The 24,101-nt window shown below is 40.4% G+C and overlaps 1 protein-coding gene across 1 annotated transcript in view; it reads right to left on the bottom strand.

The window, feature by feature from the left end:
• Positions 1–24,101, bottom strand: part of LOC101430310 (complement receptor type 1) — a 179,664-nt gene that overhangs the window by 24,307 nt on the left and 131,256 nt on the right. Inside the window, exons 44-49 of the mRNA XM_071207305.1 lie at positions 16,848–17,030; positions 15,400–15,499; positions 6,354–6,439; positions 5,830–6,228; positions 3,884–4,060; positions 3,699–3,801 (exon numbers count right to left, since the gene is read on the bottom strand). Coding sequence (XP_071063406.1) covers positions 3,699–3,801; positions 3,884–4,060; positions 5,830–6,228; positions 6,354–6,439; positions 15,400–15,499; positions 16,848–17,030 — 1,048 coding nt within the window. The remainder of the gene's footprint in view (positions 1–3,698; positions 3,802–3,883; positions 4,061–5,829; positions 6,229–6,353; positions 6,440–15,399; positions 15,500–16,847; positions 17,031–24,101) is intronic.

Genomic DNA, 24,101 nt, shown 5'->3' with positions numbered 1-24,101 from the left:
AGCTGCACACAGGTCAAGGAGGCCCGGGGTTTGAACCGTGGACCTCCCATGTGGTAGACGGACGCCCTAACCATTCGGCCAAGTCCGTTTCCCATGTTCAATTTTAAAATGAAGCAGTTGTGTTTATCTGTGCCTTGTCGACAGATCTTTTAATATCTAAGTATGGAAAGTGGTAGGCTTTTTCTCTAGCACAGAGGTAACAATCCAACAGTTATACAGAATCATAAAAATTGTAGAGTTGCAGGGCAACTGTGAGCCCCTTTTGAGAGCAGAATGATCTTGTTTAACTTTCATGTCCCTAGTGTTTAGCACAGGGCTTGATAAATATTTGTAGATTAAATGAATGAATTTTAAACATCTCTTCTGTTTTACAAAGGAAAACTATGAAACCAAGCAACTTAAGATACTTGCTGGAGGTGTTATATGTAAATCTTTTCTTTTTATTTACTGAACCATAGAAAGATTTTGTTTAACTTTAGAAAAATCTTGTTTGAAAGAAAGTAGCTTTAATAGACTGTCATTCTAAAAGCAAAGATTGATGCCTGGAATAGACTATTATTTCATATATACAAGGGGCAGCAGGGGTAGTGGAAAGAGCATGGGCTTTGGAGCCAGACATTTATTCATTCACTTATGAAACCAACATTGAGCTCCTACTACATGCTTAGAATTATATTGGGTAATAGGGATATCCCTGTGAAAAAGCCAAAAAAAAAAAAAAAAAAAAAAAGGTCTCTGGAAATTATATTCTGATGGGGGAAAACAAAGAAATAATTTCAGATGGAGATACAGGCTATGAAGAAAATAAGGCAGCACAGTATGAAAAAGGATGTCAGCAAGGGGCCCTACTTCACATAGAGTAGTCAAGGAAAACCTCTCGAGGAAATGACATTTGAGCTGAGTCCTGAATGAAGACAGGGAGAAGTGTGTGCTAGGCAGGTGAAATAGCAAGAGCACAGGAATTAAACTAGAGGAAGAGCTTGGCTTATTTGAGGAACAAGTGGAATCTGTGGACTGGAGCATAGTGAGTCAGGGAGGAATAGTATGAGATGAAATCAAAGCGATTGTGCAGCAGAGATTTCTTCTATGGTGTTATACCTCCCATTTTTTAATCTGGGTACCTGGCTTCCTAAAATAAAGGTGACATTTTCCAGCTAAGGGTCCTTATAGGTAAGTATAGTTCATGTGATTAAATTCTGACCCTTGATGTATCAATGGAAGTGTTATGTAGAGCTTCCAGGAACCTTCTTTAAATAACAGCTAGCATCTGTCCCTTGTCCCTTTTCTTATTCATCCCTTCTTTATCTTTGCTGCCTGAGAATGGATGTAATGACTGGTACTTTAACTGCTCTTTAGCTCATGGGATGAGCATCAGGTCCAGGGATGTCAGAGTAGGGCCTTGGAGGAGCTTGTGCCCTGAGGACATCATTATGCTAAATCCCAATGCCAGCCTTGGACGATCTTCTACCAGACTTATGTGTTAGTGAAGTAAACTTCTATCTTGTTTCAGCCACTGTTAATTTGGGACTCTGTTGCTCATCGCAAATCTAATCCTAACTGATACAGAGAGGCAGGATCCATTTTAGTTCTTATAGGTGAATAGATTGGATCTTATTCTAAATGCAATGAGAAGCTGCAAAAGTTTTATGTAGTAGAATAATATGACCCAGTATGTTTAAGATTACTCTGCTGAAGGAGAATGGGTTGTAGGTGGACAAGAGAGGAAGTGGGGAAAACAGTAAAATGGTTATATCAAATTGTACAATCCCTATAATGAAGTTAGTAATATTGAGCAAAACTATGTGTGCTTCTACCCTTGACCAGCAATCCAATTTCCAGGATTCTGTCTCAAAGATTTACTGGCAAAAATATAAAATGAAGCATGCACAAGGCTATTATAACAGTGTTTGTAATACCAAGACTAAAAACAACTCAAATGCCCTTTCGGGGGCACTGGCTGAATAAACTTGGGGTATAGCTGCACAAGGAATTGCTATGCAACTGTACAAAGGATTGAGGAAGATATTTGTATACTGCCATGAGTGATATGCAGGATATATTGTTAAGTAAAAAGAGCAAGGATGTGGGCAGAATATGATATGCTACCTTTTATGTAAGGAAGAGGGTAAATAGAGTATGTTTATTTCCTTATGTTTACAAAAATCAATGGAAACTAAGAAAAGTGGTTACTTAAGAGGGAGGAAAGGAACTGGGTGGAGGGGACAGGAACGCAAGCTAGAGTTACGTGAATGTTCTTTAGAGTATGGAATCATATAAGTGTTTCATATAATTATATAATAAAGCAAAATTAGATTTTAAAAAGTTAAAACACAAAGCAATCCTTAAAAATTGAAAACAAATGAACCTAACTATATTAAGTTCATGGCAGAGTTGCACAAAGAATTATTTTTAGTATCTTTAAATGATGGCAGGTTGACTGTACATCCTTCTTAGTGAGCTATAGCCTAAGGAAAAGAAGAACAGCAAAGAACTCTTAAATTGCTTTCATTTATCTTATTAAGAAATTACTAGTATTATTTTGACACTTTATAATAAGATAAAACATGTAAGTAGGCCAATTTAAGAACCAAGCTCTTCAGTGTAAGAAAAAATAGACAATTATAAAATCAAGTAAGTTAAGTAAAACTATATAATATTACATTTTAATTGGAAATAGAATGAACTCATGATTCATTTAAAATTAAATTAATAAAAGTTTTAAATTTTGATGAAATTTAGTTCATCAATTTTTTTTTCTTTTACTGCTTGTGCTTTTGGTATCGTAGCTAAGAAATCATTGTTTAACCCAGGGTCCCAAAGATTTATTCCTATGTTTTCTTCTAAGGCTATTATAGTTTGGGTTTTTAAAGGTACATCTATGATCCATTTTGAGTAAATTTTTATGCATTGTATGAGGGAGGGGTCTAAATTCATCCTTTTGCATGTGAATATCCAGTGTCTCAGCACCCTTTGTTGAAAAAACTATTCTTTTCCCATTGAATTGTCCTAGCACCTTTTTCAGAAATCTGTGGACCATAAATATCAGAGTTTATTTCAGGATCTCAATTTTGTTTTATTGGCTTATTTGTCTATCCTTATGTCAGTACCACACGACCTTAGCTACTCTAGCAGTTTTGCAGTTAGTTTGAAATCAGGACGTGTGAGATTTCCAACTTTAGCTATCTAGGTCCCTTACATTGCCATAGTCTCCCACTCTATGAATGTGGGATGTCTTTCCATTTATTTTAGTCTTTAATTTCTTGCAATAATGTTTTGTAGTTTTCAGCAAGTTTTGCCCTTTTCTTGTTAAGTTTATTACTAAGAATTGTATTATTTTTGATGCTGTTGCAAATGAAATAGTTTTAGTTTAATTTTTGGATTGTTGGTTGTTAGTGTATAGAAATACAATTGATTTTTGATAGTGCTCTTGTATCCTGTGACCTTGCTGAGCTTGTTTATTAGCTTTAGCTGTTTTTTTTTTTGGGGGGGGGGTGGATTCCTTAGGACTTTCTATATACAAGATTATGTCATCTATGAATAAAAACTGTTTTCTTCTTTAAAAAAATACCCTACTAGAAGTTACTCTCCCTGGGACCTTCTTTTCTACTTGACCAGCCCTGACTTGGGGATTAGACCCAAACCCCAAGAGTCCCTTCATCAATCACTCAGTCCCTGTCTCTATTCCAGGTCACACTCACCCCTCATCACAGACGAAGGACACTTCTGCCCCAAGGTGGAGATTAGGGGGAGAAAGCACGCGGCCATTAGGGAGTTGTTCCAGGAATTCATCACACGATTTCACTAAGAGAAAAACCAACAGGAATGAGGCTGCCATGGGAGGGACAAAGAGCCTGATGTGCAAACCAGATGAGCGTGTAAGCACCTTCACATCTGGGGGCTGCAGGGCTCCAGTCCCCCTGGGGCGTACAGCGTAGAGAAGCAGCTCCTTGGATGTCATAGCCGGGCTCACAGCTGTAGAACACTTCTTCTCCAGGGGAAAAGTTGTCCTTGTCACTTGGGGTATGCTTAGCATGCAGAACTTCTGGTGGCAACTGACAAACTGGAAAGCACAAACCCAAATCACTAGTTAGTTATGGAGAAATATCTTTTGCTAAACTGGGAATTAGAGAATTGGAATTATAGAGTGCAGTTATTAAGAGAAAATATCCATTAGTTCAGTATCCCTGTTTTACTGATGAGGAAACTAAGGATGCAGAGGCAAAGTGGTTTACCCAAGATTCTTCAGCTAATAAGCAGCAGAGCTGATTAGAACTGAGGTCTCTTCAATACCTTGTATGTACTTTTCTACTAAAATACGTTTCTGGGAAGCAGATCTGGTCCAACAGATAAGGCGTCCACCTACCACATGGGAGGTCCAAAGTTCAAACCCAGGGCCTCCTGACCTGTGTGATGAGCTGGCCCACGCGCAGCACTGATGCACGCAAGGAGTGCCGTGCCGCACAGGGGTGTCCCCCGCATAGGGGAGCCCCACGCACAAGGAGTGTGCCTCGTAAGGAGAGCCGCCCAGCATGAAAGAAAGTGCAGCCTGCCCAAGAATGGCGCTGCCCACACAGCGAGCTGACACAGCAAGATGACGCAACAAAAAGAAAAACAGATTCCCGGTGCCGCTGATAAGGATAGAAGTGGTCACAGAAGAACACACAGTGAATGGACACAGAGAGCAGGCAACTGTTGGGGGGAGGGAGGGGAGAGAAATAAAAAAAATAAAAATAAATCTTAAAAAAAAAAAGTACATTTCTAAGACTACAAGCAGAGGGCTCCTTTTGCTCTCAAGTACTGACCATCCAATACAGGACTGTAAGTCCTGCTGGCTTGTCCCTAGTAAGGCAGGCTTTCAGGCATCATTGTTCAGGCAACAACAAGGAACACCTTTGCCCAAGCCAAGTCAGCTTCCTGCACAGCTGCCTTCCTTAGTTCCTCTCGGATGCTCCTTCAGCCACTGTCAGGCTGAACCTTGAACCTCCTCTCTGTCCCTGTGTACCAGCCCCGACGCTTCCCACTCCATTGCTAAGCCAGCCATTTCACATAACACAAGAAGAACCGTGGAGAACAAAATCCCCTAATAAAAGCTACTGACTTTTTAGGAGAGAACATATTTCTTAGAGCATATTTTGACTCAAATTTTAGCCACTTCCATTCATGGCTCAATTGGTATGTGCTCAGGGCATCAGAAAGCCATTGAAAGAAAAAAAATATTGGTTTGGATTTGAACAAGTAATTTCCCCTTTCTAGGTTTCACATTTTTTTCAGTAATAAGATGGGGGAAATTGGAACAGAATGATTGCAATCCAAGGTTTGCAATGGGATGATTTCAGTCCCCAAAGCTTGTTTACCTACTGACCCCCTCTGGTGGTGGATGCATTCTCATTGCTATTATACATTATAATTCATCACACATATCACTACACATTATCATTAGGCTTGAAGTCAGAAGGGTTCTTGAATTCCAGGACTTGTCCTGTTATTTATTCGCTCTGTGATCTTAGAAAAGTTATTTAACATCAATAAGACTCAATTCTGCCCATTAAAATGGGGATAAGAATATTTCCCACCTCGTGTATTTGTTCTAAGTATTAAACATGCAAATAAAATGTGTTTATCACAGATGAGATGCAGAGTGAACTATTACTTTGACAATTACAATAACAGATCATAGAGCTATTATGCTTAGTGCATTTAGGCCAATTTTATAATCCTTCCACATACCCACACCCACCCTACATCCACACACATTTCTTCCTTAATTCCAGCAACGCCTGTCATTCATTATCCCCTGCCCCCAACAAAGTCTCAAGTGGTCAAACTCACCCCTGGAGCAGCTTGGCAGCTCGGGCACCCATCTGTTGTTGGCCTGGCATTGCACACTACTGGATCCCTTCATGACAAAGCCAGGCTGGCATCTAAACCTCACAATCTCATTTAAGAAAAAGGAACTACTATTTCCTGATAGCCGGATTCCATTTTCAACTTCGGGAGTTGTGCATTTACTAGGAGAAACACACTGTGGAGGAGGACTGCTCCAAACACCAACTTGGTTGTCTTTGCTGGTACAATATATAAATTGCTCTCCCTCAAGGTCAAACAGCTTTTTTCCATTTGGTCCAACATGACAATGATAAGTTACAACTGTTCCATACTGAAAATATTTTCCGTTGCTGCTATAAAAGTCTCCATTGGATATGGCTGGGGGAGGATTACACGATATACCTGGGAAAATAAAATACATAACAAAAAGTGGTTTAATTTTTAAAAAATCACAAATTGACATAATAAATACAAAAAACCACAAATGACAAATCAGGATCAAATGGCAGGAAAATATTTCAACTCACTTTCACAAATGGGTACCTCCTTATCCCAAATGACGTTATTTCCTGAGATGAGACAAGTAGCAGATGGGGAACCAATGAGTCGATACCTAAAAGCAAAAAATGAAAAATGTTTATATCCTACATGTATTTCTCATTTATTTATTTATTTATTCATTCATTCATTTATTTATTTATTTATTTTTCAAAAGATTTATTTATTTATTTAATTCCCCCCCCTCCCCTGGTTGTCTGTTCTTGGTGTCTATTTGCTGGGTCTTGTTTCTTTGTCCGCTTCTGTTGTCGTCAGCGGCACGGGAAGCGTGGGCGGCGCCATTCCTGGGCAGGCTGCTCTTTCTTTTCACGCTGGGCGGCTTTCCTCATGGGCGCACTCCTTGCGCGTGGGGCTCCCCCACGCGGGGGACACCCCTGCATGGCAGGGCACTCCTTGCGCGCATCAGCGCTGTGCATGGCCAGCTCCACACGGATCAAGGAGGCCCGGGGTTTGAACCGCGGACCTCCCATATGGTAGACAGACGCCCTAACCACTGGGCCAAAGTCCGTTTCCCTGTATTTCTCATTTAAATCACCACTTAGAAAATAATAGCAGGTAGATATCGCAAATTACAGGACAGATTAAAATACAGAAGAACGTAGTTGAAAGAAGCCCCATCTCCATCTGCAAGTTAATCCTTTAGTTCCAAGGACAAGCTTAACATCTTACCTCTTTAATTAGACTTTCCTCCATATTCTTTCCTAGTTCATTACATCTGAATGGATTTCCCTTTTTCATCATTAGACATTTTTGTACTTGTCTGTAGGGAACTTTTTGTTTACGTTTACACTTCTGTGCCTTAAAATGCAATCTTGATCACTGCTAAATTCTTACAAAAATCTGTATCTTTTTCTTGGGCTCTGTATATTGCTGCAAGGATCTTTTCTCTATTTTGCATGATATCAATTCTTTTCTTTTAAAAGTACATTTTAACATCAATTCTGTTTTAAAAGATGTTCTGGTAGTAAAAGTCCCTCCTTTTATAAAATCAGGAAATTTTATTGGTGAGTCTCATGACATTAAAAATCATCTTGTCAACTGGAAAAAGAATGCCATTGGAATAATGTTTGGAATAACATTAAGTTTACATAATAATTAATAAATATCACAAAATATCTTTTCAATAAAATTTTATATCATGTACTTCTTAAAATTTTTATAAGAAGTGCAGGAGCTTTATTTTCATTATTATTATTATTATTATTTTTAGGAGACACTGGGTACTGAATCCAGGACCTTGAACCTGGGAAGCAGACACTCAGCCACTTGAGCTACATCCACTCCCCTTTATTTTTATTTTTTGAAGTGAAGTCTTGATAACCTCACGAAAGGAAACATTTTCCATTCAGTGACTGAGAGCCCACAGAGACGGGCTAGGAAGAGCCCAAAGTTCCTGAACGACGCACCTCTGCAGAGAACACGGCACTGCCAGCTGCAGAGCCACAAGGCGCAGAAGGTGCAGTGACTGCTCAGGCCCGGCTGCCCCGGCCGCCCGCTGTAGAATTCCCACCGCACGACGCTGCTTCCTCGGGGCATTCTCAGGGAGTCCTGAGGACAAGCTGGGATCCCCAAAATCTAGCGCTATTTTACACCGACATTTCAGCGACAAGGAAACAAGAGCTCTGATGACATGAGATGTGACCGTTACTCCCGGCTTCCAACAAGCCAACTAGCTGAGAAACCAAACATTGTCTTCCAAGCGTGAAGCTGTGCTTCTCTCCTGGGGGAGAGCGAGAGAGGCGGGAAGGTTTGCGTCTACTTTTACCAGACGTGGACCCCAGAGAGGCCGGGGGTGAGGACACTTCACAGCACCACTGCTGACCTGCAGCCAAGAAAACTGTGGAGCCAGCCAGTCAGTGCTGCTCCCTCCACACGCGTCTGTACTGGAAGACCTTGGACCTTTCTGGTGGGACGCCCTACAGCCCCTGTCCTTGGAGCTGTCTAGGATGTGTCCAGGCAGGCAACATGGAGAACGGCATGGACAACCCGGTAGACGGGCCATGGGCAACTGTGCAATCAGCACAAGAGAGTTCTGGACAATTAGGTCGACTGACAAACAGGGTTTTCTAGCTAACATGGAATGTGGTCTTTCTTTCTTTTTCTTTTTTTATTTATTTATTTTTTATAAAGATTTTATTTATTTATTTAATTCCCCCCCTCCCCCGTTGTCTGTTCTTGGTGTCTCTTTGCTGCGTCTTGTTTCTTTGTCCGCTTCTGTTGTCGTCAGCGGCACGGGAAGTGTGGGCGGCGCCATTCCTGGGCAGGCTGCTCTTTCTTTTCACGCTGGGCGGCTCTCCTCACGGGTGCACTCCTTGCGCGTGGGGCTCCCTCACGCGGGGGACACCCTTGCGTGGCACGGCACTCCTTGCGCGCATCAGCGCTGCGCATGGCCAGCTCCACACCGGTCAAGGAGGCCCGGGGTTTGAACCGCAGACCTCCCATATGGTAGACGGACGCCCTAACCACTGGGCCAAAGTCCGTTTCCCAGTCTTTTTCTTTTTTTAAAGATTTATTTATTTTATTTATTTCTCTCCCCTTCCCCCCCACCCTGGTTGTCTGTTCTCTGTGTCTATTTGCTGCGTCTTCTTTGTCTGCTTCTGTTGTTGTCAGCGGCACGGGAATCTGTGTTTCTTTTTGTTGTGTCATCTTGTTGTGTCAGCTCTCCGTGTGTGCGGCGCCATTCCTGGGCAGGCTGCACTTTCTTTCCCACTGGGTGGCTCTCCTTTCAGGGCACACTCCTTGCGCGTGGGGCTCCCCTACGCGGGGGACACCCCTTAGTGGCACAGCACTCCTTGCGCGCATCAGCACTGCGCACGGGCCAGCTCCACAAGGGTCAAGGAGGCCCGGGGTTTGAACCGCGGACCTCCCATGTGGTAGACAGACGCCCTAACCACTGGGCCAAGTCCGCCGCCAAAAGGGACTTTTTAATAAGTTAGGCAGGTTTTCATCTGGCCTTCATGGGCTTTCAACTCCCTTGCTCACATGTTCTAGAATTAGCTAGGCATCTACTTCTCTCCTCCGAACAGTGATCATTTCAGGCACCCCAAGGGAGCTCCAGAGGTGACTGAGTAAAAGCGCCTCTGACCCCGTTTCCCAGGCAGAGCCCCTCGGCATAGCCAAACCGTCTTGGACTGGGGGACTCACACCAAGAGACTTTGGGAAGTACTCTCTTTGAGCCCACCAGCCTAACTCCTGATTTTTCAGCAAGATGACTCCTGGAATAAAAGAACCACATCAATGACGTGTGCTTTTCTCCTGCTTTCTGAGGGAAAAGCCATGCCTTGCCTGTGAGTGCTTGGTACCACCCTGGTATACCACATTGGGGAAGGAAATTCTGTGCTGTTGCGGCCTGTTTAAAAGCCGTGCATGCTCTGCCTTCTCCAAAGCTGCGAATTTAGTTAACTCTCCTTATTTCTTACTCTCCAGTAGGTGTTAAGACTATTCTCCTATTTTAAGAAGCTTGAAATGATTGAGCTTTTTCTCCAAATTAATCTTTCATTTCCAATTTGTACCCTATTGTTTTTAAAGATGAAAGGTATGGACTTAAGGCAATTACTGAAACAGAATTAAAGCTAACCTTTTTTTTTTTTTTTAAAGATTTATTTATTTCTCCCCCCTCCCTCCATTGTCTGCTCTCTGTGTCTTTTCGCTGTGTTTTCTGTGTCTGCTTGTATTCTCATTAGGTGGCTCTGGGAACTGAGTCTGGGACCTTCGGAAATAGGAGAGAGGCGATCGTTCTCTTGTGCCACCTCAGCTCCCTGATCTGCTGTGTCACTTATTGTCTCTCCTTCGCATCTCTTTTTGTTGCATCATCTTGCTTTGCTGGTTCTCTATGTGAACCAGCACTCCTGCGTGGGGCAGCACTCCTGCACAGGGCAGCACTCCTGCACGGAGCAGCACTCCTGCGCGGGGCAGCACTCCTGCATGGGGCAGCACTCCTGCATGGAGCAGCACTCCTGCGTGGAGCAGCACTCCGTGCAGGCCAGCTTGCCACAGAGGCCCACAAGCCTTCACCAGGAGGCCCTGGGTATCAAACCCTGGACCTCCTATATGGTAGATGGGAGCCCAATTGCTTGAGCCACATCCACTTCCCTAAAGCTAACCTTTTAACAATGTCCTTTTACCAAGGTCTTGGCAATTTTGATAATGGCACCTCTAGATCAAACTGTGGGGGAGGATATGAGGGTTTGGTGATCCCTGAATAACATCCAAGCAGGACTATATGTAAACAAGGTTTGGAATTTGATCCATTTCTATAAATATGGAGATTTAAAGCAAAGGAAGGAGCGCCTTGCTTTGCCTTAAATCTGCCAATACGGTAGAATCTTGAAAAAGATGCCAGTCCTTTCATTGGTTAAATATGGAATATCAGAGCACCCGGGGCACGTTGAGGGTCCAGGGTCCAGGCATGGGTTCCCCTGCGTGGCTGCTGGGTATGCTGGGTCCACGGAGTCTTGGGGCTTCTAGCGTGTGTCACTCCAGTGATAACTCCAGAGATGAGCACAGTCGGTTTGGGTGGACTGGGGCTTTCCCACTCTTGGGCATCCTTGTCTTTCTCTTCTTGGTTGTCTCCACCCCGTGGGTATTTCTGCACAACTCGCTTTCCACCAGCTTTCACGGCAGGCAAGTGTCAGGAGGCGAAGACATGGTCGACTGGGTGTCCGAGGGGCTGGAGCAGGGGCAGCTGCAGCTTGCAGGCTGGCAGGGGGTGAGGGCAAGGGCGAGGTGGGCCTGAGCAATGGGTCGGGGCATGGGCCCCAAATGTTTTTAAGTCTTCTACTTCTAAGTCCCACATATTTCTTGTTAGATTTGTTTCTAGATGATTATTTTGCTATTGTTCTTGGCATTTCCCTCCACTATTTCTGTTAGTTGTTACTTATACAAAATAATTAATTCATGAGTATTTCTTTTTTACTGGATAGAGTACTAATATCTCCAATTAGTTCTGATAGTTTTTCAGAAGATTTTAAATTAATAACCACCTGCTAATAACTTTTTCTTTTCCATATATATCTAATTTTGTATGTGTGTAAGGGAGTGTCATTCTATTGGTTTGAATTTCCACTAGGAAGGATGCAAAGTTATTCTTTTCCTTCTCCTAACTTTAATTACATGCTTCAAGCATACCTCTAGATTTTAAATATTAATTATAGTATTTTGCTATGATAGATATTTACTTGGGTATGATTTAATAAAATAAATTGATGGATTTCCTAAATTCGAACTATTTTTGGAATGACTCTTCTTGCTCATTTTACATTGTCCTTTTTATTGTTTTTACTTAATATTTGCTTTAGAATAGTGGGCCAAAACTATATTTTTTTCCACTTGCAATCTTTGGAAAATTTAAGAACGGATATAGTTTTATTTCTATACTATGTAACAATTTAAATAAAGCTTGGATTATCTGTTTCTTGAAGTTTAAAAGAAGTTGCAAAACTGGGAGATTGCCTTTTTGGATGGTTTTTAAATGTATCCACAAATTCTTTGATACATCTCTCTTCAAGTAGTGGAGTCTAAATCCTCTTCATTTCAATTAGAGACTTAATTCTAATGAATAGAATAAAATGGAAGTGTTGATGTGCATAAAAAGAACTCCGATATTTTCCTCTCTCTTTCAGATTGCTTATTATGGCAGAAGCCAGCTGCCATGTCATGAGCAATGCTTTGGAGAGGCCGACGTGGTGAGGAACTGAAATGTCCTGCTAAAGTCATATGAATGTGCCTCCTTGGGAGTGGATCCCAAGGAGGGACCAGCCCCAGTCAAATCTACAGATAACAGGAGCTCTGGCCAACATCTGACTGTCACCTCATGAGTGATCCCGAGTCAGGAACACCCAGATAAGCACTCCTGGTTTCTTGACCCTTGGAATTAGGTAAAATAATAACTTGGTTGTTTTAAACAACCAAGTTTTGGGGTAAGCTGTTACATAGCAATAGATAACTAATGCATTTTTTTACTTTTCCAACTTATTCTTTTATAATGGGTTTATTAGGTGTTCTACTGTTTTTTAAGTATATCCTGGTAAATAATATTTTTCCTATGACAGCACATTTTATGGATATAAACTATAAATCTTTTTTTTTTTTTTTTTTGGTACCAGGACCGTGTATGTGGGAAGCTGGTGCTAAACCACTGAGCCCCATTGGCCCCCTGAGTTGGTTTTTTCGTTTGTTTGCTTATTGTTCTTTTTTCCTTTTAGGAGGCACTGGAAACCAAACCCAGGACCTCCAATGTGGGAAGACGGTGCTCAACTGCTTGAGCCACATCTGTGCCCTCAAAACTTTCAATCTTTTAAATTTTTGTTGTTGTTGCTAGTTCCATTGAATTGTGAGGAAAGAATTCAGCCTCTTTGATTTCTCCTATGAGCAAGTTTATTGAGGTATACTCTGTGGAGTAATGATGCCAACTTTTACAAATTGTTCCTTTTAAAGCGTATACATTCTTTGTAGGGTACAAAGTTCAATATACATGTATCGAAGCTGCCTCATTCCTCAGCATCTCATTTTTTATACTCTTTTATGCCCAATCTAAAGTCTCTGACTACTTTTAGGATATTACCAATTTATGTTTTCCATTAAAAAAAATTCCGTGATTATAATAATAACTAGAATTGAAGAAAAGTAATGCTCACAATCTTTTCATCTAACCAGGGGTTGGCAAGCTAAGGCCAGCAGACTAAGTATGTCCCATAGCCTGTTTATGTAAATACAGTTTTATAGGAAACAGCCAACTCATTCATTTATAAATTGTCTAGGGCAGTGGTTCTTAACAAGGGGTCCATGAGCTTGAACTGAAATACAAAAAAACATTATTCTCATGGGGATGTATTGGTGTGGGTGTGATATATTTATAGAATAATGCACAGTATAGTAAGAGGTCTGTGGTTTTCACCTGACTGGCAAAGGGGTCTGTGGAACAAAAAAGGTTAAGAACCCCTTGTCTAGGGATACTTTTCCACTGCAACAGCAGGGTTGAGTCATTGCAAAAGAACCATATGGCCTACACAGCCAAAAATACCTACTATCCTGTTCTTGACGGAGTTTGCCCACTCCAGGTCAAAACAATCTCATTTGTTCACATTACATCTGTTCTTTGACCATATGCTTATTTAACTTAAGTTTGCTTTTAGTCATTTAAAAGCATAATTTTATAATCTGTGTCGCCACTTAGAATATCGTGCATGTTTTCTCACTTCCTCTTCCATCTTAAGTACCCACAATTTTCCCAAGCCCATTTAAACACATATTTATGGAGGTTATCTCCTCTAAAGGTTGTCATTTCTTTTCAAAAATGAGAACAAACTTTATATGCTTCTCTGACAATTGTTTTTGTTACTTAACATTAAGTCTTTGACACCCATTCAGGTCATTCCATATAACCTGACTAATTCTTTTTGCCTGCTGCAGAACAGTACGTAGCGTAGCTATCTTACAATTTTTTTCAACCTATCTCTAACTGAAGGATGTCAAGATTGTCTGCTCTTTACATTTTTACAAGCAATATTGCAATAAAGAAAATTTTGCAAAACTTTCCCAGATGTCACTTATGAAATCATAAAGTATGTGAGCATTCAATTTTTGTGGGTTGGCATCAAATTACTTCTCTAAAGACATTTCAAAGGGCAATATATGTGAGAACTTTACCCCGAATTCCTGTTTACATTCATTTTACTCTCTTTAACTTTGACCAATGTGATTATGAAAAGATATTGTTGTTTTAATGTGCATTTCCCTATTTAGTAAGCAAAGTTGAGCTCTTCTTTTCAAACATATAGTGGCCATTATTATTTTCCTTTCCCTTCTCTACTTTTCTATTCCCTATACTTCCCCTTCCCTTCTTTTCCAATTTGGTGAATTTTTTGCAAATTTTTTATTAGGTTGTCTATCACTTATTAATTTTCATGTGCTCTTAACTTTCTTTCTTAGCTAATACACATTTACCCACAGTCTATTGTTTGATGATACATGGTGTATTTTTGCACACAAAACTTTCAATGTGAGAGATTTTGGCTCTCCCATTTGTCTCTCTGTTGGTACTCAGAACTAAAGTCTGATCAGGTTGGCAAGGCAATGCTCCTTCTCCCTCAGGACCTCCTTTCCCTGCCAGCCAGATAAACCAGGTTAACACTGTGACCCTGAGAAGCTGTGTTTTTGATCACAGTGAAGCCCCTTCCCAGGTGGTTTTAGACAATTTCTTAATTAAGGGTACTTGTTTTGCAGATTCTGTCTCTAAAACCTCTAAACAAGGAAAACAAACAAAGCATTTGTTTGATATATTTCCATGTTGTTTAGCTACTAAAATGCCCCAGGCTCAGACAAGTGAGGAGCAGTGAACTGAACCTAGTTTAAACTTGCTGAATCATGGATATAATAGTCTAGGTAGCATAGATTGGCACTGATGATCAAGCATGGTTTTTTTTGCAAGAAGATTTAATCTGTATCTTTTCCGCCCCCAATTTTGCTATGGCATCTGAAAATTAGTACATGTTCTTTAACTAGTCCCTCCAAGTTGAGGCAGTGGCTTCTAGCATGGTTACCTGTCCTAGGCCATAGTCAAGTACAAAGAAACCCATCAATGTCCCTACTCTGTGTCCACTTAATGGTTACACTTTCCATTATGTGTAATACAGATAGAGATTTTTCCTTCTTTTGCATATTCATTTGGTCATGGGCCAGTGTTGAAGCCACCATCTCTACCCAGAAGTTCTAGTGCTCTTCTAAAAGCACAGGTGCTGATAGTCTACTTCAGCTACGTAAGTCTGGGTCAGAGGTCTGGCATTGCTGTCCTGGAACTCATATATGCAAGTGATGGTGCTCCCACCCTAAGTTAAACCATGGGCTTTAATTAATAGTGTAATTATAAAAATGTGCTATAATCAGTTGTAGCAAACATTCCATTCCAGTGCATATTGTTGTTGGTGGGAATCCTGCATTTTTGTTCATGATTGTTCTGTAAACCCACAATTTCTCTAATAAAGAAAAAAAAATTAAGAGATAGTGCTCCCAACTCACCCTTCATTACAAGAATAATTAATTGTTGATCCAAACTGGATATCTGTGTTTATATGCACCATGCCATTGAAGGGCTCTGGAGGATTTTCACATGATTTTCCTAGGGGAAAGAAGCAGAATTTGAAGGTAGGTGTAGAGTTCAGTTTATCTTTGTTTATAAGTTTCAAACTGGAATGTAGCATACTAAGCCCATATTGTTCTGATTATTCCACAGAATTGGTCACTTTGAGGAAACTCACTGTATAGTCTCAGAATCAAGCAGCTGCAAAGCACTGATTTTAAAAAGGATCACCACACACACAAGACTTGCATGCTACTTTATTGGAATTGTAGTTGGTGCTGAGTTTAAGATATATGTAGCGGATTTGAATCTCTGGACTGATAATATGACACCCAGGCCCAGAGCCTCAACAGACTTCAGCTCCTACACTTTGACTTATTGGACTTACTCCACTCAGCTAACATGGAGTTGAAGAAGGTCAACCACCACAACATGGAGCCTAGAGTGTCTACAACTAGAAGCGGGAAGAGTGCATCCAGTACCCATGTGGAATCTAAGCCCTCACTTGACATAGGTGTGCAATGGACACAACCAATCCAATGTCCACAGAGGAAATGTGAAATGGGTGTGGGAACGGTAGCCATGGGGGCTGCTGGGTGTGGGGAACGGGAGGAAGAGATGAGATGTGGAGGCGTTTTCGGGACGTGGAGTTGTCCTGGATAGTGCTTCACAGACAATTATGGGACACTGTAGATCCCCCCAGGGCCCACTGGATGGAACGTGAGAGAGTCTGGGCTATGATGTGGACCATTGACTATGGGGTGCAGTGATGCTCAGAGATGAACTTACCAGGTGCAATGGATGTATCACGATGATGGGAGAGAGTGTTGCTGTGGGGGGAGTGGGGGGCGGGGGCGGTGGGGTTGAATGGGACCTCATATATATTTTTTAATGTAATTAAAAAATAATAATAATAAATAAATATTAAAAAAAAAAAAAAAAAAGGATCACCACACATCTCCCAATAGAGGTCATTTATGGTTACAGAGCTGTGCTCTGATCCAAGTACCTTAAATCAAAGCCAAATAAAAAATTTGGGATTTCTCCTTTATCTTTAGCCAAGAGCAGTCACAGTGAGCCATACTGTGTGTGTGCTTGTGTGTCCTTGATTCATTCACTGCATAGTTTCAGCTATCAAGGGTGACCTCCAGAAAAAGGAGATTTTCCCACCTTCTTTATAAAGAGTTTTTTTAAAGGGCACCCATGAAGTGAATATTTAGTCAAGATACAGAAACTCCAAGCAGTAAGAAGGGATGATCTACAAGAACATGCTCCTTCTAATCTTTGGACAAACTTTGATGTCCCACCTCCAAAATTTTAACAAATTGTATCGGATCCTGCAGGTGTCTGACTGACCCAGAGGAGCTCCTCATTCAGAGTTACTCACGTTTACACATGTTTTCGGCACTTGACCAGACCAAGTTTTGCAGGCAGGTAATAGAGAACAACTTCCTGATGTACCCAGGGCGGCATTCATACTTCAAAGATGCCCCAATGGGAAACTCAGACTCATCAGTCAAGGTGGTAGTAGGCTTGGCAAATGGCAACTGTTGGGGGGGTTTACAGTGACCTGAAAGCCAGGATCACAGGAATATCAAAGTTAGCAGAGTCGTCCTCTCCACCTCCACTTTCTCTCAAATTAGTTGACAGATGGGACCACAGAAACAGAAACTTACAATAGTGGCATAAAGATTTTCTTCTCCGGCAAGTTACCTTTGAATGGTACTTTCCAATGCCATCTACTCATTAAGAAATTTTTACTACATGAAAAACTATTCAGCTTTCTTATTTCACCAGGGTGAGAGCTTAGGTACATAGCATGATGTGTCAGAACACTCATCAGGGTGCCTGTATCCAGAATTAATCACTCATATCCTCATTACTGGTCTTAAAGCATGCATATATATCAAGACACAGTTGTGCAAAGAAAACAGAGAAGATAGCATCAGAGTGAGAACACCCATATAAAAAATGAGCTGAGTGGGGACAAATCCTACCTGACTGAACTGTTTTGGGAACTTACAAAGAGGAGGCTGCTGGACATAGATCTGGAGAAAGTGTGATAAGAAGAGTGATAGCTCAAGGTAAAACCCTGGGTTTCTGCCCCTCACCCAGGGCAAGAAGTTGTAGCTTTCCCGAGTCTTACTGTTCACACAGTTAGAAGGGAAAAGCTCTGAGAGTGGGAATATTCTGGTGAAGGGTGCAGAGGAGTCCTATGAGTGCGGGTTCAATTGTCTGGACCCCCTTTTTGAGCTTTGAGGAGCATACCAGCTGGCTTGAGGAGAAACCAGGAAGAGGGGTGAGGCCAATCTGCTGAGGCAGCCCGATTTACCTAACTTCTGTGGGTGACGTCTGGGAGAAGGTGGAGTCAGGCAATTAACTACACCTGTGCAAAATACCGACCGGAGGGAGACAGTGCTAGGTAGGATTCCAAGAGCATTTTTAGGGTTCCCAGCAAGGTGTGGGTGCTCTCTCTCAAAGAGACTGAGGGTCATTTTTTTCCGTGGTGATTTGGTTCACCAGGGTCCCATTTGAATTTCGGAGGGGAGCTCTCACACGGGCTTCCTGCTACCCTGGGAGAGAGGAAAGTGAGAAAGGGAGAAAGGGGAAGGGCAGATTCCCAATCAGTTTATTCAATTGCAAAGAGTCTATCCTGTGGCTGGAAGGGGACTTTTTTCAAGGAGCAGGTTGACCCTAAAGGAGGGTTTGGCTCAGTGGAGGAGTTTCAGCCTTGCATGTGCAAGATCCCTGGTTCAGTTCACAGCTCCTCTTAGAGTGGTGACCCACTGGGATATTAGCTGATACTTCAAGAAAGGGAAAACATAGATAATATCCTTGTATTAGCTTCCCTTGGGTCTCTTATTTTCCCTAAATAAGAGCTTAAGAGGGAAGTGTTGTTGTTTTTTTAATTGTTTGGTTGATCCTTTGCTTGAGGGCTTGTGGGTTTATTTTCTTCTTATCTTGTCTTTCCTTCCTCTTTATCCCCCATCCTTCTTTTTTTCTTTCTTTCTTCTCCCCCCTCCCCCCTTTTTTTCCTTTTTTTCAATTAGGTGCTGCTGGCTTGTTTATTATTTGCTGTGCTTCCTCATCCTCAACTTCCTCTTTTCTGTGGGTACTGATTTTGGCTACCAATGCTATCTCTTTTCCTTTCACATCTTTCTACATTTCACCTTCTGTTGTCCCTCTCTTTGTTTAGCCCCTAATTTTTCTGGCTTTTTATTTCTAACACTTCTATTCTGTTTTTTACCTTTTATTAGCTCTTTATCTTATTGTATTTTCTTTCCCTCTCTCCTGATTACACTAGCCTTTTAATTCATACTGTATTCTCCATATTCAGTTCCCATTTCATTGTAGGTACTCCACTTTCATATTCCTATAACTACACACTGCTTACATGAGTTTAATATTTATTCTTCTAGGTCTTATACAGTTCTTCTGCTAACATTTACTACCAATACTACTATTATACTTTTTCTTTCCTTTCCTCTTTTGCTTTTCCTGGCCCTAATCTTTTTCCTTCAAGTTAACTTAGACAACAATAAGGTAATAGAATAATAAGAAAAAAAAATGTCAAAGAGAAAAATTAACATACACACAAAAATGGCACCTAAAAAAACCCCAAGACTAGAGGGAGAAGCTAATCAACTGAATGAACCCATGAAGATAAAATGACCACACAGCAATAAAATGTATAAACCAAACCAAAAATCAGGAAGACATGGCTCAGTCCAATGAACAAATTAAAAACCAGGAAGAGGAGCAGAACATTGAACAACTAATCAAAGCTCTCCAATCAAATATCATGGACCAACTTAATGAAGTAAAGGAAGAGATTAAGGATATTATGAAAACACTTGGAGAGCATACTGAAGAAATTGTAAACATACACAAAAAGATAACGGATATGATGCTGATGAATGGCACCATTCAAGAAACCAAAAATATACTCTCAGCAAATAACAGCAGATTTGAAGAAGCAGAGGAAAGAATTAGTGATGTGGAAGACAGTACATCTTAAATCAAACAGATTATAGAGTTGAAAGATAGAAAAAATCCATCAGGGATTTAGGGATTTCAATGACAACACAAAACACACAAACATAGGCATTATAGGCATGCCAGAAGTAGAAGAGAAGGGAAAGGGACAGAAGGGGTGTTGGAGGAAATAATGGCTGAAAACTTCCCAAACCTATTGAGGGAGATGGATGTACATGTCCAGAAAGTGCAACATACCCCAAACAGTATAAATCCTAACAGACCTACCCCAAGACATATACTTGTCAAATTATCAAATGCTCAAGACAAAGAGAAAATACTGAAGGCATCAAGAGAAAAGAGAACCATCACATACAAAGGAAGCTCAATAAGATTAAGTGCTGATTTCCATCTGAAACAATGGAGACAAGAAGGCAGAGGTATCACATAGTCAAGGTACTAAAAGAAAAAATTTCCATCCAAGAATACTCTATCCAGCAGAGCTGGCACTCAAAAATGATGGAGAGTTCAAAATATTTACAGATAAACAGAAACTAAGAGAGTATGCCAATAAGAAACCTGCCCTTCAAGAAATAATTAAAGGAATTCTGCAGGAGGGGGGGAAAAAAAAAAAGAGAGACAGAATTGGAGGAGAGTGTAAGAACAACAAAAAAGACAAAAAGAGAAACAAAAATAACATATGACATCCACAAATCCAAAGAAAATATGACTAATGAAAGTAATTCCTAAAGAGTAATAACACTGAATGTTAATGGATTAAACATATATCAAGAGACACAGATTGGCAGAATGGATAAGGGAATATGACCCATCTATATGCTGTCTACAAGAAACCCACCTTAGACCCAGGGATTCAAGGAGGTTGAAAGCGAACGGATGGAAAACAATCTTACAAGCAAACAATAACCAAAAAAAGGGCAGGAGTAGCTATACTAATATCAGACAAAATAGACTTTAAATGCAAAACTATTTTGAGAAACAAAGATGGACACTACATATTAGTAAAAGGGGTAATCTTGCAAGAAGAAAGAATAATCATAAACATTTATCCACCTAATCAGGGCACCTCAAAATACATGAGGCAAACACTGGAAAAACTAAGTGGAGGAATAGATGCCTCTACAATTACAGTCAGGGACTTTAATATACCATTATCACCATTAGACAGAACATCTTGATAAGAGAATCAATAAAGAAACAAAGACTTTGAATAATATATTAGAGGATCTGGACCTAATAGACATATACAGAACACTGCATCCAAATACAGCAGGATATACATTCTTCTCAAGCACAGATGGGTCATTCTCCAAGATAGACCACATGCTGGGCCACAGATAAAGTCTCAGTGAATTCAGAAAGATCGAAATCATACAAAGCAATTTCTCTGATCACAGTGGCATGAAGCTGGAAACATGCAAGGGCCAGAGACCCAGATGTGGCACCAAGATATGTAAGTTAAGCACCAAACTCTTAGAAAAACAGTGGGTCAAGTAGCAACCTCAAAAGAAATCAATAACTACCTTGAAAGTAATGAAAATGACAACACAACATATCAAAACTTATGAGATGCAGCAAAAGCTGTACTGAAAGGGAAATTCATAGCCATAAATTCATACATCAAAAAAGAAGAAAGAGCTAAAATCGAAGACCTAACTGCACACTTTGAGGAACTAGTAAAAAAACAACAAACTAAGCCCAAAGGAAAAAGAAAGAAAGAAATAACAAAGATCAGAGCAGAATTAAATGAAAGAGAAAATAAGAAAGCACTAGAAAAACAACAAAAACAGAACTGGTTCTTTGAGAAGATCAGTAAAATTGACAAACCCTTAGCTAAAATAACAAAGAAAAAAAGACAGAAGATGCAAATACCCAAAATGAGGAATGAGAAAGGGGATATCACCACTGATCCCACAGAAGTAAAGACTATCATAAGAGGATACTTTGAAAAACTATATGCCAACAAGAAGGACAATGTAGAGGAAATGGACAAATTCCTAGAAAGACATAAGCAGCCTACATTGATGAAAGAAGAAATTGATGATCTCAACAAACCAATCACAAGGAAAGACACAGAAACAGTCATTAAAAACATCCCAACTAAGAAGAACTCTGGGCCAGATGGATTCACAGGTGAATTCTACAAAATATTACTGAAAGAACTAACACCAGTCTTGCTTAAACTCTTCCAAAAAATCAAAATAGAAGGAACATTGCCTAATTCATTCTATGATGCCAACATTTTCCTAATACCAAAACCAAACAATGACAACACAAGAAAGGAAAATTACAGACCAATCTCTCTAATGAACCTAGATGTTAAAATCCTCAACAAAATACTTGCTAATCATATTCAACAACACATTAAATGAATTATACACCATGACCAAGTGGGTTTCATCCCTGGTATGCAAGGATGGTTCAGCATAAGAAATTCAATCAATATAATACACCACATAAACAGATTGAAAGAAAAAAAATCACACAATCGTATCTATCGATGCAGAAAAAGCATTTGACAAAATATGGCACCCTTTCCTTATAAAAACACTGCAACAGATAAGAATAAAAAGATACTTTCTGAACAAGATAAAGGGTATATATGAAAAACCCACAGCTAACATCATTTATAATGGTGAAATCCTAAAATCCTTCCCTCTAAGATCAAGAAGACAATGATGGGAAACGGACTTTGGCCCAGTGGTTAGGGCGTCCATCTACCATATGGGAGGTCCGCGGTTCAAACCCCGGGCCTCCTTGACCCGTGTGGAGCTGGCCATGCGCAGCGCTGATGTGCGCAAGGAGTGCTGTGCCACGCAAGGGTGTCCCCCGCGTGGGGGAGCCCCACGCGCAAGGAGTGCGCCCGTGAGGAAAGCCGCCCAGCGTGAAAAAAGAAAGAGCAGCCTGCCCAGGAATGGCGCCGCCCACACTTCCCGTGCCGCTGACGACAACAGAAGCGGACAAAGAAACAAGACGCAGCAAATAGACACCAAGAACAGACAACCAGGGGAGGGGGGGAAATTAAATAAATAAATAAATCTTTAAAAAAAAAAAAAAAAGAAGACAATGATGCCCACTATCACTGTACAGACTATCACTGCCCCTATTTAACATTGTGTGAGAAGTACTTGCTCGAGCACTGAGTCAAGAAACAGATATAAAAGGCATACAAATTGGAAAGGAAGAAGTAAAAATTTCACTATTTGCAGTGACATGATCCTGCACATAGAAAGCCCTGAGAAATCTACAACAAAGCTTTTAGAGCTTATAAAGGAGTCCAGTAAAGTTGCAGGCTAAAAGATCAATGCACAAAATCAGTAACATTTCTGTACACCAACAATGAGCTATCCAAGGAGGAACTCAAGAAACAAATACCATTTACAATAGTAAATTAAAAAAATCAAATACCTAGGAATAAATTAAACTAAAGTTGTAAAAGACCTATACACAGAAAACTATACAACACTGTTAAAGGAAGTTAAAGAAGACTTAAATAAATGGAAGAATATTCCCTGTTCATGGATAGGAAGACTGAATATCATTAAGATGTCTATCCTACTGAAACTGATCTACAGATTTAATACAATCATAATAAAAATCAACACAGCATTTTTTACAGAACTGGAAAAACTAACTATGAATTTTATTTGGAAGGGAAAGAGGCACCAAATAGCCAAAGACATATTGAAAAAGAAAAATGAAATTAGAGGAATTACACTACCTGACTTTAAAACATACTACAAATCCATAATGGTCGAAATGGCATGGTATTGGCACAAGGAAATGACCAATGAAACTGAACTGAGAGTTTGGATATAGATCCTTGCATATAGAGTCAACTGATATTTGATAAGGCCACAAAGCCCACTCAACTGCGAGAGAATGGCCTCTTCAACAAATGGTGCTTGGAGAACTGGATATCCATATGCAAAAGAATGAGAGAGGATGACTGTCTCACACATTATACAAAAATCAACGCAAGATGGATCAAAGATCTAAATATAAGAGCCAAGACCATAAAGACCTTGGAAGACAATGTAGGAAAGCATCTACAGGACCTTGTAACAGGAAATCCTTCATGAAATTCATACCCAAGCATGAGCAGTGAAAGAAAAAATAGATAAATGGGACCTCCTCAAAATTAAAGCCTTTCGTACCTCAGAGGAATTTAACAAGAAAGAGAAAAAACAGCCTACCCAATGGGAGAAAATATTTCATAACCATACATCTGATAGGAGCCTAATATCCAACATATATAAATTATATATCTCAAAAATAAAAAGACAACCCATTCAAAAAATGGGCAAGAGATTTGAATAGCTGCTCCACCAGAGAAGAAATACAAATGGCTAAGAAGCACATGAAAAGATGCTCAACATCACTAGCTATTAGGGAAATACAAATCAAAACTATAATGAGATGCCATCTTATACCCATTAGACTGGTGGCTATTAAAAAAACAGAGGACTACAAGTGTTGGAGAGGATGTGGAGGAATGGGAACACTCATCCACTGCTGGTGGGAATGTAGAAGGGTCTAGCCATTCTGGAGGACAGTTTGGCAGTTCCTAAAAAAACTAGCTATAGATTTGCCATATGATCTAGCAATTCCTCTGCTGGGTATATACCCAGAAGAGCTGAAAACA

The sequence above is a fragment of the Dasypus novemcinctus genome, chromosome 13, assembly GCF_030445035.2.
Source record: "Dasypus novemcinctus isolate mDasNov1 chromosome 13, mDasNov1.1.hap2, whole genome shotgun sequence".
Classification (NCBI taxonomy): Eukaryota; Metazoa; Chordata; class Mammalia; order Cingulata; family Dasypodidae; genus Dasypus; species Dasypus novemcinctus.
The sequence above is the reverse complement of the archived record's forward strand: the minus strand, read 5'-3'. Positions and strand labels throughout refer to the sequence as shown.